The 18845-nt window shown below is 46.6% G+C and overlaps 1 protein-coding gene across 1 annotated transcript in view; it reads right to left on the bottom strand.

The window, feature by feature from the left end:
• Positions 1-18845, bottom strand: part of LOC115162460 (T-lymphoma invasion and metastasis-inducing protein 2) — a gene marked incomplete in the record, with an annotated part of 102825 nt that overhangs the window by 14352 nt on the left and 69628 nt on the right. The window contains 7 exon segments of the mRNA XM_029713773.1: positions 172-230; positions 604-712; positions 1072-1190; positions 1288-1467; positions 4257-4365; positions 4868-4993; positions 5967-6035. Coding sequence (XP_029569633.1) covers positions 172-230; positions 604-712; positions 1072-1190; positions 1288-1467; positions 4257-4365; positions 4868-4993; positions 5967-6035 — 771 coding nt within the window.

Genomic DNA, 18845 nt, shown 5'->3' with positions numbered 1-18845 from the left:
GTGTAATGGCCTATAGTTTTTTTGGGACATGTATTAATTATGATAGGGTGATGTTTTACCGGTACGGCGTACCCCCAGTATTTATTTTGCCGGGGTGCCATACCGGACCATACCGGCTAACCTTCACCCTTGTATAAAAGTCAATGAAAGCGATAGAGAGAGAGGACTCACCATCTTCTTCTTGAGCTTGTTGCTCTCCCTATAGACAAGTATCACCGCCTTCTTGAACACTGAAGAGAAACGACATGAACACTGAGTGTGAACACAACTTTGGGAATGTACACAGGGAATCCATCCCCTCAGAAACGATCTGAGTTTACAACATATTGGCACTAGATCCATAAAGCCCCAAATCATACTGGTGTAACACTAAACAGTACCATTAATATTCAGGTGGATATACAATACATTTATCTAATAGATAGTCATTAAATGTGTGTTGTGTTTACATGCGTTCGTCTAAAGCCAGTGGACTCAGCATTTCAAATGGAATTTGATAGGAGTCCAGGCAGTCAGACTGCCAACCGCCTCTGGCTCTGGCAGGGGCCAGGCAATCTCTTTCCCATAATGCTGCAGTAGCAGTACAGTGTCTCTCCAACTCACCAAACACGGTCAGGTCGGGGTCCTTTCTCATGCGGCCCAGCGAGAGATGGGGGTTGAGCCAGACGACAGAGGAATGCATGAGGAATTCTCCCATGGAAAGCTCTGTGACCTGGGAGAGAGAAGGAAGGGCCATTGGCCACAGTGTGTGAGGGACGTACTAAGTACTGTATCTGTACAGGGAATGGGGCTTCAGCTACCACAACCATGTGCTATCTATGTGGGGTGTATGTTGAGTATCTATAGGAGGAAGTACATACAGGGGAACTTAGCCATTTCCAACCAGTTTCTGTAAGAGACATATCACCAAGATCCCTTGAATAGACTGAATTGACCTTGACGGTTATGCAGCAAACGTAGGCTGTGCTGGTTTTAGCCTAAATACGTGTCCAGATGAAAGATATGAGTGAGTGTGATGAAAGCTGCTGTAACAGAGGCAGAGGGGAGAGCAGCAGGGTACAGTATAGCTACCTCCTTCTCAGGGCCACTCTGCTCTGCCACCAGCTGGTCAAACACAGACCCATAGTCCTCATAGATCTTCTGCATCTCATTGATGTGGCTGGCCACCTTCTCCATGGCCTTCAGGGCCTCTGGGGATACAGGAGAGCAGAGGGAAGGGTTAGTGTGTGTGTGTGTGTGTGTGTGTGTGTGTGTGTGTGTGTGTGTATATATATATCGTCAATGTACCTGTGAGGTGGTAGTGCTCCTCGCTGTCTGTGTCAGTAAGGGACACTAGCTCTCGGAGCAGTAGAGGGTACTTCAACACTCTCTGGACTGGCTTGATCAGGTAGGACTCCAGGGTGGACGAGTGCTGCTTCGTTGGGTTCCTCGCATCCAGAAACTCCTTAAAGGCCAGGTCAGTCTTCGCTGTAGACAACAGACAAACAGACTTACTTTACCAAGCCCTGTACATGTCAGTACTTTCAATCACATCGCTCATACTGCAGCAAGCTTTGAGGACTGTGCTTGGTGGTGCTAGTGTTAGACCTACCACGGTATCTTGGTGCAATAAAACTTGTCCACGGGGGAGCAGTATACGCTACTCCTCACCCTAGCATGACCACTGCAGTAAAATGGCAACACTGCAGGTATGTACAAGTGCATTCAGAAAGTATTCAGACCCCTTTGACTTTTCCCACATTTTGTTACGTTAGAGCCTTATTCTAAAATTGATTAAATATTTTTCTTCTTCATCAATCTACACACAATACCCCATAATGACAAAGCAACAGGTTTTTAGAAATGTTAGCAAATGTATTAAAAATAAAACAGAGATACCTTACTTACATGAGTATTCAGACCCTTTGCGATGAGACTCGAAATTGAGCTCAGGTGCATCCTGTTTCCATTGATTATCCTTGAGATGTTTCTACAACTTGGAGTCCACCTGGGGTAAATTAAATTGATTGGACATGATTTGGAAAGGCAAACACCTGTCTATATAAGGTCCCACAGTTGACAGTGCATGTCAGAGCAAAAACCAAGCTATGAGGTCAAAGGAATTGTCTGTAGAGCTCTGAGACAGGATTGTGCCGAGACAGGTCTGGGGAAGGATACCAAAAAATGTCTGCAGCATTTAAGGTCCCCAAGAACACGGTGGCCTCCATTCTTAAATGCAAGAAGTTTGGAACCACCAAGACTATTCCTTGAGCTGGCTGCCTGTCCAAACTGAGCAATCGGGGGAGAAGGGCCTTGGTCAGGGAGGTGACCAAGAACCAGATGGTCACTCTGACAGAGCTCCAGAGTTCCTCTGTGGAGATGGGAGAACCTTCCAGAAGGACAACCATCTCTGCAGCACTCCACCAATCAGGCCTTTATGGTAGAGTGGCCAGACGGAAGCCACTCCTCAGTAAAAGGCACACGACAGCCCACTTGGAGTTTGCCAAAAGGCACCTAAAGGACTCTCAGACCATGAGAAACAAGATTCTCTGGTCTGATGAAACCAAGATTGAACTCTATGGCCTGAATGCCAAGCTTCACGTCTGGAGGAAACCTGGCACCATCCCTACAGTGAAGCATGCTGTGGGGATGTTTTTCAGCGGCAGGGACTGGGAGACAATTCAGGATCGATGAACAGAGCAAAGTACAGAGAGATCCTTGATGAAAACCAGTTTCAGAGCAGGGCGACAGTTCACCTTACAACAGGACAACGACCTTTGCATGCAGCCAAGACAACGAAGGAGTGGCTTCAGGACAAGTCTCTGAATTTCTTTCAGTGGCCCAGCCAGAGCCCGGACTTGAACCCCACCGAACATCTCTGGAGAGACCTGAAAATAGCTGAGTAGCGTCGCTCCCCATCCAACCTGACAGAGCTTGACAGGATCTTCAGAGAACAATTGGAGAAACTCCCCAAATACAGGTGTGCCAAGCTTGTAGAGTCATACCCAAGAAGACTCGAGGCTGTAATCGCTGCCAAAGGTGCTTCAACAAAGTACTGAGTAAAGGGTCTGAATACTTATGCACGTGATATTTCAGTTTATTATTTTTAATGCATTTGCAAACATTTCTAAAAACCTGTTTTTGCTTTGTCATTATGGAGTATTGTGTGTAGATTGATGAGGGGGGGGGGAAAGAAGATTTAATCTATATTAGAATACGGCTGTAACGTAACAAAATGTGGAAAAAGTCGAGGGGTCTGAATACTTTTCGAATTAACTGTAGATACTGACATGAGACTACCACTCCACTCAAAACACTACCATTCAAAACACACCGTTTCAAAAGAATCCCTGCAGTGATTTCCATTCCCAGTGTATGGAGTGGAGAGATGCTAATATTGGGTGCTGTGTGGTCTAGCACCGTAACACACTGAAAGATTTCCTGGAGGTCGGGTGTCGACATTCCTCGCCACCTATCTGTTCGTCTCACCATGTGTGGAAGGATTGAGAGGCCATTAGAGTACTCATTACGGCACTCTGAGCCACAGACAGACAGCTGCATTAACACTTTACTCGTTAATTGCCTGCCAATTACTGTGTGAACGCAAAGTGTGTGTGCAGCGAGAACGAGAACGCGTAATTACTAGAACCGCTGACAGACACCCACAGATTCTCTGTGAATGCCCGCATTCAGCCGTGCTGGGTTCCACTGTGCTAGGCTGTGCTGTGTACTGCTGGCCTGTGCTGTACTATACTGTGCTGCAGAGTTCTGCTCTAATGCACTGCGCCCCTGTAACAGTAGTGCTGTAGTGATTTATCATGTTTACTCTGCTGTTTCCTACTCCAGTTAATTCTGATTCATCAGAGACTGTTGTGGAAAAGGCCAAACCACTTGCCAGATTCTTCCTGCGCCATTAAAACTCAATTTCGGTACCTGCTTCAAGGAATGCCGCACAGAATCTTGTAATGGGAGGAATTTAAGAGGCACAGGGGTGCAATTTTCCCACTCTGTTTAATTCATTCTGCGCTGGGCAGTGTGCCCAAAATGGAGGAGGCCAACGTCATAGAAATAAATTCAGTTCAACGTTTATATTCAATCATATATACAGGGCCGCTCAAAATTACTAGCAGTCCCCGTCAGCGTTTAATAGTCTCTCTCTCATTATAGACCAGCTTTAGCTGTGCAGTGCAGCACAATGGGGGAGACTTAGGCACTTTCACAGTGGGAGAGGGGGGGGGGGGGGATTGGGCAGCATAGAGTAGAGGGGAGACCCGTACCTCTCTCCAGGACTTTCTGGACCTTGATGTGGTTGGCACAGAAACCGCTGTAGAGCTTGAAGTGATCTGCGTAGTACAGGAAGGATCCACCCAGGGAGAAGAGAAGCTTCTGGAATCACAGACAGAGAGAGACAGAGAGAGAGACACAGAGAGAGCCAAGAGAGAGCGTGAGAAAGAGAGACGGAGGGAGAGTGTGCGAAGGAGAGAGGGATGGGAGAGAACGTTTGAAGTCGTGACCTGACCACGCTCACCTCCCTCCCATGGGACAGTGTTTGAAATCCCCCAGGCCCCGCCCCCTCTAACCCCTGAGTAACAGTGCTCTTTGACTTGGAGATACAATTCTCCAAGTCAACATCGCAAAAATCAATAGGCCACACACACGTTGCCTTGTCGATGCAGTAACTCAACCACGCGTGAACCTGTGACATCTCTTCAATAATGAATATCCCAAGGTGTGACAGAACATCATAGCTAACTGGTTAATAAGCCTGTGAGTATGCGGTTTCATGGCAAGTGTGTATACTGCAAGAGATGTTTGGCAGAGGCAGCCGTAACATAAGGGGCACGTGTGTGTGTGTGTGTGTGTGTGTGTGTGCTCCAAGCTACCGTACCTTAAACTGCTCAGGGGTCTCCAGCGTTCGGAAGTCAGGTGAAGAGGCAATCCTCTCCTCCAGCGTCTGCAGGAACACCCTCTGGAAGTCCAGCATCTCTGGCAGGCTGCCAAACAGACTATCCATCTGAAGGAAAGGAGAGACAGGACCCTGGTCAAAGACCTAACACCAGGCAGTCACTCGTTCACCACCACCTCAAATGTCTCACGTGTGAGAGGCACTTAGGAACAGCCTCTCTTTCCTTCCATCTCTAATACAATCTCCCACTCCCTGGCTCTCCCACACCTTCATTAAAAGAGATTCAGAGTGTCTGGCTCTCCCCTCCGCTGTGTACCTAGACACGTCAGAGTGTCCATTAACGGGGGTATAATCAGCCCCGCTCCTCAGTGTGTATCGATGGACCTCTTCCTGCGAGAGCGTCGTCCTGAGACTGAGGTTAGGCTCAGTTTACATCAATGTCCCTAGCTAATTGGGACTTAAGCTACACACTGAGGTCATCAGCATTCTCCAGCCATAGCCTTGTGGGCTCACAGGGAGGGACAGTCACACAAGGACTAATCCCGACCTGAGAGAAGAGTCAATTGTGTATCGAACAATGAAGACAACAATGCAATTGGCAATATAAAGAGAATCCTACGCACGCTTTCTAATATGTGGGCCTATGTCAGAAAGGGACTAAATAAGAAGGTTGTGAGAGTTCATTACTAGTAATTTAACATCACCACCACCCCAATCTAATAAACTATCCATCTTCATCATGAACCAACCTCATAAAATGATCCATCTCTATTACCTCCCCAGTCCTCCCCTCCACCAACCCCCTCCCTCCTCTACCTCGTCCAGAGGTCCTTTACTCCCGAGTGGCGCAGCAGTCTAAGGCACTGCATTGCAGTGCTAGAGGCATCACTACAGACCCTGGTTCGATCCCGGGCTGTATCACATCCGGCCCTGATCGGGAGTCCCATAAGGCGGCGCTTAATTGGCCCAGCGTCGTCAGGCTTAGGGGAGGGTTTGGCCGGGGCAGGCCATCATTGTAAATAAGAATTTGTTCCTAACTGACTTGCCTAGTTAAATAAAGGTTAAATACATTTTTAAATACCTCATCCAGAGTGAGGAAGGTCTCATTCTGCAAGGGCTTCAGGTATATCTCAAAGAGGCAACTCAGGTCCTGTAGGAAGGAAAGACAAGGAGGTGGGTTAGTGAATCCGACAACACCAATGCCACTCCCATGACACATACAGTACAGTATACAGTATACAGTACAGCACCAGTGCATCATAGGGTGGCATCAGTATCCAACCGCCCAAAACTACTCGGTCATCTTTCTCCCTCCCTGTGTTTTAATGGGGCTGCGGCCCATCAGGACGTCACTGGAGATATACTCATTAGGCTGATTTACGGCCTCCGCCGCCCAGCCAACGCAGCACATCACAGACAGATGGTTTCAGCCGCAGCAGAGGACGTTGGCAAGGCATTCCCTCCCTCCTACAAATCCCCCACCCACCGCCCAGAGCGGTAGAGAGCGGTAGAGAAGAGAGGGTAGAGAAGAGAGGGTAGAGAAGAGAGGGTAGAGGAGAGAGGGTAGAGGAGAGAGGGTAGAGGAGAGAGGGTAGAGAAGAGAGGGTAGAGAAGAGAGGGTAGAGAAGAGAGGGTAGAGAAGAGAGGGTAGAGAAGAGAGGGTAGAGAAGAGAGGGTAGAGAAGAGAGGGTAGAGAAGAGAGGGTAGAGAAGAGAGGGTAGAGAAGAGAGGAGAGAAGGAGAGAGGGTAGAGAAGAGAGGGTAGAGAGGAGAGGAGAGAGGGTAGAGAGAGAGGGTAGAGAGAGAGCGCAGAGAAAGAGAGCGCAGAGAGAGAGAGGGCAGAGAGAGAGAGGGCAGAGAGAGAGGGTAGAGAGGGTAGAGAGAGAGAGAGCGCAGAGAGAGGGTAGAGAGAGCGCAGAGAGAGGGTAGAGAGAGCGCAGAGAGAGGGTAGAGAGAGCGCAGAGAGAGGGTAGAGAGAGAGGAGGGTAGAGAGAGAGAGAGCGCAGAGAGAGAGGGTAGAGAGAGCGCAGAGAGAGAGAGGGCAGAGAGAGAGAGGGCAGAGAGAGAGAGGGCAGAGAGAGAGAGAGGGCAGAGAGAGAGGGTAGAGAGAGAGGGTAGAGAGAGAGGGTAGAGAGAGAGGGTAGAGAGAGAGAGGGAGAGGGTAGAGAGAGAGAGGGAGAGGGTAGAGAGAGAGGGTAGAGAGAGAGGGTAGAGAGAGAGGGTAGAGAGAGAGAGAGAGAGGGTAGAGAGAGAGAGGGAGAGGGTAGAGAGAGAGGGTAGAGAGAGAGAGGGAGAGGGTAGAGAGAGAGAGGGTAGAGAGAGAGGGTAGAGAGATCATGAGAAAACAAAAATGATATTACTTGACACATTGGAAAGAATTAACAAAAGAACTGAGCAAACTATGAATATAATAACTATAATAGAATGCTATTTGGCCCTAAACAGAGAGTACACAGTGAAAGAATTCCTGACCACTGTGACTGACGCAAAATGAAGGAAAAGCTTTGACAATGTACAGACTCAGTGAGCATAGCCTTGCTATTGTGAATGGCCCGTCTTCGAGAGCCAGGTCTACCTATGTGCACACTGCCCACAAAACCGAGCTGCACTTCCTAACATCATTACCAAATATATGACCAGAGACAGATATTTCCCTTAGATTACACAGACCCCCAAAGAATTTGAAAACAAATCCAATCTTTATAAACTCCCATATATTTGAAGTGAAGTACCACAGTGTGCCACCACAGCAGCAAGATTTGTGACCTGTTGCCACAAGAAGGACAACCAGCGGAGCACAAACACTATTGCACGTAAATACAACCTATATTTATCTGTTTATTTACTTTCCTTTTAATACTTCAACTATTTTCACATTGTTACAACACTGTTCAAATAATATAACATTTGAAATGTCTATATTCTTAAAAAGAAATAGTGAGTGTAATGTTCATTTTTGATTGTTCAATTCCCTTGGTTATTTCCTATTTCACTTGCTTTGGCAATGTAAACATATGTTTCCTATGCCAATAAAGCCCTTTGAATTTAATTGAAATGTTATTGAAAAGGGTAGAGACACGAGCTATAGGGTAGAGAGGGAGAGAGAGGGGGTAGAGAGAAAGAGCCAACCACTTCTGGGAAAATTGGAAAACACTAAACAAACATTAAGAATTATCTATCCAAAATGGCGATCTGGGTAAACCACTTCTCTAATCTTTTTGGCTCTATAACAAAGAACAAACAGCAAAAACATATACATGATCAAATACAAATATGCAAATCAACTATTAAAGGCTACCCGGAACCCACTGGATTCTCCAATTACCTTGAATGAACTACAGGACAAAATAAAAACCCTCCCAATCCAAAAAGGCCTGTGGTGTTGATGGTGTCCTCAATGAAATTATAAAATATACAGACAACAAATTCCAATTGGCTATACTAAAACTCTAACATCATCCTTAGCTCTGGCATCTTCCCCAATATTTGGAACCAAGGACTGATCACCCCAATCCACAAAAGTGGAGACAAATTTGACCCCAATAACTACCGTGGGATATGCGTCAACAGCAACCTTGGGAAAATCCTCTGCATTATCATTAACAGCAGACTCGTACATTTCCTCAGTGAAAACAATGTACTGAGCAAATGTCAAATTGGCTTTTTACCAAATGATCATACAACAGACCACGTATTCACCCTGCACACCCTAATTGACAAACAAACAAACCAAACAAAGGCAAAGTCTTCTCATGCTTTGTTGATTTAAAAAAAAGCCTTTGACTCAATTGGCATGGTGGTCTACTATACAAATTGATGGAAAGTGGTGTTGGCAGGAAAACATTCGACATTATAAAATCTATGTACACAAACAACAAGTGTGCGGTTGAAATTGGCAAAACACACACATTTCTTCCCGCCGTGGGGTGAAACAGGGATGAAGCTTAAGCCCCACCCTCTTCAACATATATATCAACGAATTGGCGAGGGCACTAGAACAGTCTGCAGCACCCAGCCTCACCCTACTAGAATCTGAAGTCAAATGTCTACTGTTTGCTGATGATCTGGTGCTTCTGTCACCAACCAATGAGGGCCTACAGCAGCACCTAGATCTTCTGCACAGATTCTGCCAGACCTGGGCCCTGACAGTAAATCTCAGTAAGACATAAATAATGGTGTTCCAAAAAAGGTCCAGTCGCCAGGACCACAAATACAAATTCCATCTAGACACCGTTGCCCTAGAGCACACAAAAAACGATACATACCTCGGCCTAAACATCAGCGCCACAGGTAACTTCCACAAAGCTGTGAACGATCTGAGAGACAATGCAAGAAGGGCCTTCTATGCCATCAAAAGGAACATAAAATTCAACATACCAATTAGGATCTGGCTAAAAATACTTGAATCAGTTATAGAACCCATTGCCATTTATGGTTATGAGGTCTGGGGTCCGCTCACCAACCAAGAATTCACAAAATGGGACAAACACCAAATTGAGATTCTGCAAAAATATCCTCTGTGTACAACGTAAAACACCAAATAATGCATGCAGAGCAGAATGGGTAACCAGTGAAGAACAAACACCATTGTAAATACAACCCATATTTATGTTTATTTATTTTCCCTTTTGTACTTTAACCATTTGCATGTCGTTACAACACTGTATATATACACATAATGACATTTGTAATGTCTTTATTCTTTTGGAACTTCTGTGAGTGTAATGTTTACTGTTCATTTTTATTGTTTATTTCACTTTTGTATATTATCTACTTCACTTGCTTTGGCAATGTTAACATATGTTTCCCATGCCAATAAAGCCCCTTGAATTGAATTGAGAGAGGGGGTAGAGAGAGAGAGAGAGAGAAAGAGAGTTGTAGGACAATCAGCCGACTGACAAATGAAGACAGACGAGATCATGAGAGGAGGTCTTCCATGTGCTCTGAGAAAAGGGGTGAGATGGAAACTTGAGCTGTACAGGGCCTCTGAATGATGAGCCTGTGTCCTGTAGAGCATAATGAAACAGGCTACGGCTTCTTTTGTTACTCCCCATGACACCACAGAAATAGATCATGTCTTGTTACTCTTCAGTGGCTTTGCTTTCCTATGCCCCGTCTCTTCATCCTGGCTCAACTAAATAGACTGAATTGGGAAATTGGCCATTATCGTCAAGAATTCAAAAAAAAAAATATGACCTTGACGTAGGACTTCTCTGTGTCCACCAGCTCCTGGATGACCTTGCTGAGCCTCTCGGTGGCGCTCATGTGTCGGGGGCAGGTTCTGAGCAGGGTGGGCTCGGCCCCTGGGTTCGGGGGGTCTTTGTGGCCCTCCATCAGGCCCCCGGAGCCCTCTTGGAAGGTGTGGTACAGCGTCTCCACGCTCTGCAGGGAGCGATAGAGAGACAGAGCTGTTAGGGACCACAGGAGTACAGTAACATGTAGACACAAAGCTTATTAGGATCACAAGGACTTTTGTTAATACATCAATCAAAAAACAATATCCCTGTCAATCAGCACAGTATCACAGAGTGCTGTCATCAGCTCCTGTAGCTCTACAGTATCACAGAGTGCTGTCATCAGCTCCTGTAGCTCTACAGTATCACAGAGTGCTGTCATCAGCTCCTGTAGCTCTACAGTATCACAGAGTGCTGTAATCAGCTCCTGTAGCTCTACAGTATCACAGAGTGCTGTCATCAGCTCCTGTAGCTTTACAGTATCACAGGCTGCTCTCCACTGCAGAGGAGCTGCCAACATGCCTTGCAAAACCTCTACTCAGAACTATCGCTGTGTGTGTGTGTGTGACACTGCAAGAGAACGCGGTTTTGAGTGAGAAAGACGCTGATCGTTACACAAGCAATTCTCAGAAAATAGCCTGTCTGTCACCATCCATATTGCACAGCAACAGCACACACACACACACACACACACACACACACACACACACACACACACACCAAATGGATTAACAGCCCTCACAGTAAAACAACCCAGCAGAACCCAGATAGCGTGTAAAACCCAGTGTGGCCTATACCAGAGAGACAGGGGACAAATCAAGTCCTCTATTAAGCTAAGCCAGTAGCGCATCAGGTAATTACAAGCCGGGTGGTTCGAGCCCTGAACGCTGATTGGCTGAAAGTTGTGGTATATCAGACCATATACCACGGGTATGACAAAACATTTGTCTTTACTGTTCTAATTACATTAGTACCCGGTTTATAATAGCAATAAAGCACCTCGGGAGTTTGAGGTAGTTGGCCGATATACCACGGCTAAGGGCTGTATCCAGGCACTCAGCGTTGTGTCATGCGGAGAACAGCTCTTAGCAGTGGTATAATGGCCATATAACACACACACCCTGGGCCTTATTGCTTAATTATAGCATGGTTACTCAGGAGGGTGCCAAAGCAGCTTCCATACTAATCTGTAGAGAGGACAGAACTAGGCAGCACTGTGAGAGCAGCATGGCTATGGCAGGGGGCTGGTGGCTCAGGCCCCCACTGATGGGAATGGGATTCAGGCTAGGAGTAGGCTAGGCTTGGCTGGCCTCTAGACACGACCACCCAGACAGCAGGTCTGGGTCTCCGCGTGAGCTAGGATAATTACAGAGACTAAGCTGACCCACTGTGTTAACACACTGAAGGCTGTATACTGTAGATACACAAAAGAACAGACGCAGGCAAGCATCGGCATCCACACACACACACACTGAATGTAGTGAATATGTTTCACCCACACACTAACACAGACAAAAACTTCTCCATATCGCAGCTGAAAAGGCTATGAGACCAACTCAAGGAGGAAAAATGGCTGACATATCTTGTTGACATATTAATCAGATACCCTGCGGCAGCTTCAGAGGCAAACTAGCCTCACACAGACAGATAACGTTTGTTTCTGAAGCCACACACAGAAGGATTCTCCCATTCTCGCAGCATGACTTTCAGCAACTCAATACGGGCGACCTGGGAGATCGACTATAGGGGGGGGGGTTAGACTCAGAAGTCTCCCTGTCCCACACAACAATCTGACCAAGTCTGAGCCGAACGCCTGACGGCCAACCCAAATATCGAATCAATTAAGATCTGAGAACAGGCCGCTCGGGAGTCAAGGAGCGGGGGAGCAGGAAGCAGCCGGAGAATGGACAAGCACATCCGACAGCGCTAGTCTCAATTCTCCCTCCGTATTCTGGTTACGCTTGACAGCTCCTGCTACATCTGGGCTCCTCTCGCAGTTTTAGCGCTTATACTATAGCCCGCTTACGCAACATAGGGAACCGACTGCTTTCTTCTGATTAAACAACCATGAAGCCTGTGGGGATTCTAAGAAGAATTAGCTAAATCCAATCCTGCCAATTAGCCCATCTGCTCTCCCCGTTGTAAAGCCAGACATCTCCCTCTCCCCCACAAGGAATAGTTTTAACCTCTCTGTCACAACACCTACAGCCCTAAAACATGTTGAGCCCGAGGTTGATACCCATCGCCACACTTGAACAACTAGACAGTGAGGCTAAACCCCACTAAGGCTGTCCTTCCCTCTTTGGATGGTCATTTCTACTCTCAATCCCTTTCTGTCCTACTCACCATGAAGAGTAGTCTGTAGAGGAGCCTCCAAGCTGCTGTGGCCTGTCTCTGGGTCCTACAGGCCAGGTTACAGCCTTTCCTATGCAGCCTACCCGACCTGGACGCTGGCATCACGGCTGGACTGGACCTGACCACTAAAATGGCAATTAGTTGTTCTTGACTGGACAGTACTTGATAGTCCTAATCAGATTCTCTTTCTCTCTCCCTGCCTCCTCACATTCAGTATTCCCACACTCCGCCTCTTCCTCATTAGTGACTGAACCCCCCGTCTGTCACGTCTTCCCCCTCCTCCACCAGGAGAAGCCTCACTCTACAGAACACCTCTCTCTACAGGGGTCAGGGGCCATTTGATGGGAGCTAGCCATTGATCCTGAGTCTAGAGGTTCTGTGAGCGTAGGCATTTGACTAAAAACTGCTGCCCGCACCAATCTGCATATCTATCAATCAGAGTGGACGGCCGGAGCGAGCGGACAGTGCGAACGGAGGGGAATTCCTCCCTCGCTCTCTTTTTCTTTCTTTCTGTCTCTCTCACCCCATCTCTGGTCCACGTGACCCTTGTCAGCTTCCAGAGAGTATAATGCACAGGCCAGGCTGCCACAGGCCTGAGGCCTGGCCTCTCAATGCAGCAACACAATGAGGACTCTTCTGGCGCGCCAGCCTCACTGTTGCACCATCACACGGTCAGGAATAGCGGTGTCTGTTCAACAGGCCAGAGGCATTCATCTACACTGACAACACAGGCCACGCTGAAGGAAAAAGATGTGGCCCTCGAATGAACAATTGTGGGTGCTTTTCAACAAAAACATGAGTCCAAGCCTAATGTTAAGGAGATATACTTCCTGGTAAACAACATCGTACCGAGGGGTGTCCTGCTGCTGGGTCTGCTGTTTGCAGACAAAGCCGAGTGACAACTAGCTGATTGTTCCAAATCCAATCCAGGACTGGAAGCTTAGGCCTGTGTGGGCAGACCATTCCAACACAACAACACAATTAACTAGCCTAACTACGGTCTCAGTATAGAAACAACAAATTACATTAGATTCCACTACGTCCCCAGCCCTTGAAGTGAACAGCAGCAGAAATGTGTGTCGGAATGTCTGAAAGTGTGTGGATAACGTCACTAAACATTTAACACGGGAAACATTTGGCTGATATTTATTTGGGTATTGTTCATGTGAAATCCTAGGCGTGTTGACATGGGAGATGACAGAAGGAGCGGTTTGTGTAGAGATTACCGCTCCTGCTTGACGTGCCAACAGTGCGATTATCCAGTCTGGTATTTTCCACCCACGAGCAAGGTAACTCACACACACACACACCTCTTCTGCTCCCTCGTACACCCAGTGGCAGCCAAAAACATCCAAGAGTCTCCTAATCCAAGGTCAAAGGGCCGCTTCAACCCCGGGCCTCCACTGACATCCTATTCAAATAGTACTCAAATACATTGAGGTTAGAAACAAACAAGAGCTGTCAAACAGTTGAGTGAAGCCGGATACTGTCCATTCTCCCTTATCTCTGCCAGACATTAAAATAGAGTCATTAAAAGCAGTGTGCTCAGCCTACTTTAAGAGATGAATCGCTTTCAAATTAAAGAAAAGAATCCTCCCGGCGCCAAAAGACTTTCTCTTTAAGAAAATAAACAATCACAAATGGAAAGTCTAAAGTGTAAAGCCAGGGATAAAATATGGGGCGTCCCTCGGGCCGGCTCAGCCCATTGCTCAAATGAGAGTGTCCTGTCACACCACAGTAAGGGTCTAACAGAGGCTGATTCATCCCTCAGGTTAGGCCTATTGTGCAACGTTGCCATCCGCTTTTTAAAGCTCAATAAATAGAGTTTCCCATAAATCAAACAGGGAGGGAGGACCCCAGTCTTCTATTCCCATTGGACGCTTTATTTTTCACTCTAAACAACTATTATTCCACCGGTTCTTCAGAGTGCGTGTTTCATGATAAGTCCCCATAGGGGTGTTATATACCCCCCCCCCCCCAGATAACATCAATATGAAATGACAACAGAGGAAAGGTAGCATAGCAGCAAACCACTTCCCTCGACATGAAACCAGGCGGGAGCAGTCAGTGATGGGTAAACCTCCTAGCCACATGACCTGGTTCCCGGATAGAACATGTAGCTGGGTGATAGCAAACACTCCCTACCACTGGTCCAGAAACCTGATAACATCTGACTGAACATCTAGCAGGCTACGGAAAGGACAGATTCTGATATAAAGCAAAAGTCAACCCTCCAGAGACAGGCTGGACAACCAGGTGGACTGAGTACAATAAATAACACTAGAGAGTAAGAAGAGTGACAGTGACTCAGTTGTAGCAGCACACCCTCAAGACCTACTGCAGTATGACAGTGAATTGACCATTTCTCCCATGGGGAGCTGCTACATGTACTGTATACAACATACTTAATTATAAACTGGTTGGTTCGAGCCCTGAATGCTGATTGGCTGACAGCCGTGGTATATCAGACCGTATACCACAGGTATGACAAAAAACATTTATTTGTACTGCTCTAATTACATTGGTAACCAGTTAATAATAGCAATACGGCACCTCAGGAGTTTGTGGTATATGGCCAATATACCATGGCTAAGGGCTGTATCCAGGTACTCTGCGTTGCGTTGTGGCTAAGAACAGCCCTAAGCCGTGGTATATTGGCCATATACCACGCCCCCTCATACCCTGACTACACCGTTCGCGTCGCGTGCGCGAGCGTTGCAAAATAAAATGTAGAAATCTATGTTATTCAATTATTGCACCCACACTGCTCGCGCGCGTCAATGAGTGATCGCACTGGAAGTCCTGCCTCTCCCATCTCCTCATTGGTTTATAGAAGCAGGTACCCACGTGCCATCTCATTGTCTTTCAATCACCCACGTGGGTATCACCAAACTGTGTTGCCGGTTGTCGTGGTAATACTATGAAAGTGTAGATGCGATCACCATATAAGTTGAAAGATGAAAAAGCCTGGAAGGAGGAGAGATGACAAGAAACGATTCGGTTGGCCGTTTTATGTGTGGATTAATTGTCAGAGTAGAGGACCTTGTGCATTTCAGGGAAAATAACAACTCAATGTTTATATCCCAGGACAAATTAGCTAGCAACAGCAAGCTAGCTAAATAGGACAAATTAGCTAGCAAGTGCAAGCTAACTAGCCAAATTGCCATAAATATTGAATGCTTTTCGATCTGTCCCCAAATTAATGTTATTGGTTCAGAGTTTGTATTGATATTTAAACCTGCGTGTCGTGATCGCGTTTAGTGTAGGGGGACAAAATACATTTATGCACGATGGCGCACGATGGTCCACGATGGCAGTCGGTTTGGGTTCCGTGTCAGGCCTTATTGCTTAAATGAATCATTAGTAGAGGCAGGTTGGACACACAGGGAGGTGTCAGCACATAAAAACATTGACACCTACTAACACTATGTGACCTGTCCTAAACATACTAACTAAAATAAACCCTGGTCAAACAACTACAAAGGGTTGGGTTACCAGGAGTCCAGTGCGTGGGTCGGGTACCGTAGGTTTCTCACAGGCCACACATCCAGCCATGTCGTCCAGCAGCAGGTCCAGCTTGTCTTTAAACAGCTGTCTGAGGGTGAGCAGCGCCGAGCCCAGAAACAGATCCTTCTCCTTGGCCTCACAGCCACCGGACCAAAACCAGCACATGGCCAGCATGGAGCACAGGGCCTGGGCTGGGGACTGGTCCCTGATGAACAGCTGGATCAGGGTGGTGAGGTAGACGCAGGGCCTGGCCTCTTCCTCCTTCTCCTCCGCTCCCCTCTTCCTCTCAGCAATCAATCCTCCACTCGTCCCTGAGCCATGGTATAGGGCTGCCATTCCAACGCACCTCTTCTTCTCCTCCTCCTCCTCCGGCGAGCCCTCTAAGCCTCTCTCGATAGGTCTATCCCTCCTCTCCCTCGGTCTATCTGCATTGGGGCCGCTCCAGACGCTGGGGCCACTTCCCAGCAATAAGCCCAGATTATTAGGCTAGTCACAGCCATATGGTGACTGATAGACTTAGTCATCATTACCGCCGCCCACTACACCCCCTCCAATAGGCACGTCCTGGAGGAGGGACTGGGATCGTGGGAATTTCCCAAGGAGGAGGTAAGTAGGTGGGAGAAGTTTAACGAGGCTGTAGGTCTTTCTTTCTAGAGTCCATTGGTCTTTGCTGGCTGTTGTGGTTCAAAAGCCGTAAAGAGGAGAGCAGTAATAACGCAGTAATTGGAGAGCAGTAATAACGCAGTAATTGGAGAGCAGTAATAACGCAGTAATTGGAGAGCAGTAATAACGCAGTAATTGGAGAGCAGTAATAACGCAGTAATTGGAGAGCAGTAATAACGCAGTAATTGGAGAGCAGTAATAACGCAGTAATTGGAGAGCAGTAATAACGCAGTAATTGGAGAGTAGTAATAACGCAGTAATTGGAGAGTAGTAATAACGCAGTAATTGGAGAGCATGTCTCACCTCTCACATTCACACAGTTCAAAAAGGTGATGAAAACGCCTTTCAGACGTTCTTCGCCTAGAACCAAGAACAGAGCAAGGGATTTCTTAACGGGTATAGCACCCAAAATACAAGCTGCCATTTACAGTACGCTGCCCTGTAAGGACCATTGGTGGATATCCCACAATCACTAAATCATTGGCGAATCAAACCAAGTAATTGGATTAGGGCTGACCCCATTCAGTCGACTGGTTGATTGTTTGGTCGGTCGATAGGATGTTGGTTGACTGAGATTTCTTTAGTCGAGCAGTAGAAAACGAATCATGGTGTACAAGACACCGGTCTGATTGGCGCCTGTCTGAGTGGACTGATCCCTTGTGGAGGCCGTAGGGATGGCACAGTCCATCACTCTAAGACATGTGCTACTGAAATTGTATATGGTTATATTACATAGGAACAATGGTGCAACAGAAATGGCTGTAATTATGTCGCAGCTTCAGCAACAAGCACAGCGCTATAAACACTTGATGTGTGGTGGTCGCTGCAGCAGGAGAGAGAGACAATGGGTGCTAGTCACACAGTCACTCACTGTCTTTTTTTAAACACAGCGCAGCAAGTCTGAGCCACGATCAAATCAATTGCGGTCGGACTCCCACTAGTCATTTGTGTGTGTAAATGATTGAATCACACAGCTTAAAGCATCACACAAGCTCAGTGAATAGAGCTAAATGTGATTAAAACACATAGGATGTGTCTATATGGAAAAATACATGTAAAATGGCATGTGGTTACTGCTCTATGCACTGTCAAATCCCTCTTAGTTAAGGGTTGGAGGAAGTTAAGGATCTTACTCTACTCAGCCAGTTGGCAAATGGTTTGTGTAGCACAACAACTTCATGCCATTGCCAGCCATTTCATACAGTTGTACAGCTCCTGTTGGGAGTTAGGAGGTTGACTACACACCTTCATGGAGCTGTAAAACTAATCACGAGGACTGTGCACTAGAACCTAACGCACTAGAACCTAACGCGACGTCCTAAATAATAAGGTGACTGTCCGAGGCAAAATCATGCCATAAGGAGCAATTTGATGAAAGAAACATGGTAGTCTAGTACCCAATGAAATCGTACTGGTAAACTACCCCAACCTCACAAGGTCCAATAAGAACCATTAAACTGGTATTAATGACTACAACAACAACAGGTAAATGTGGTTTAAAAATAGTTTTTGTTGTGTCATGGTGTTGATGTAAACAGCATTGCTGTAGCAGAAGTATCCACAGTGAGGGAAAAAAGTATTTGATCCCCTGAGGATTTTGTACGTTTGCCCACTGACAAAGAAATGATCCGTCTTTAATTTTAATGGTAGGTTTATTTGAACAGTGAGAGACAGAATAACAACAACAAAAAATCCAAAAAAACCGCATGTCAAAAATGTTATAAAATGATTTGCATTTTAAATGAGGGAAATAAGTATTTGACCCCTCTGCAAAACATGACTTAGTACTTGGCGGCAAAACCCTTGTTGGCAATCACAGAGGTCAGACATTTCTTGTAGTTGGCCACCAGGTTTGCACACATCTCAGGAGGGATTTTGTCCCACTCCTCTTTGCAGATCTTCTTTAAGTCATTAAGGTTTCGAGGCTGACGTTTGGCAACTCGAACCTTCAGCTCCCTCCACAGATTTTCTATGGGATTAAGGTCTGGAGACTGGCTAGGCCACTCCAGGACCTTAATGTGCTTCTTCTTGAGCCACTCTTTTGTTGCCTTGGGCGTGTGTTTTGGATCATTGTCATGTTGGAATACCCATCCACGACCCATTTTCAATGCCCTGGCTGAGGGAATGAGGTTCTCACCCAAGATTTGACGGTACATGGCCCCGTCCATCGTCCCTTTGATGCGGTGAAGTTGTCCTGTCCCC

The sequence above is a fragment of the Salmo trutta genome, chromosome 25 (assembly GCF_901001165.1).
Source record: "Salmo trutta chromosome 25, fSalTru1.1, whole genome shotgun sequence".
Taxonomy (NCBI): Eukaryota; Metazoa; Chordata; class Actinopteri; order Salmoniformes; family Salmonidae; genus Salmo; species Salmo trutta.
The sequence above is the reverse complement of the archived record's forward strand: the minus strand, read 5'-3'. Positions and strand labels throughout refer to the sequence as shown.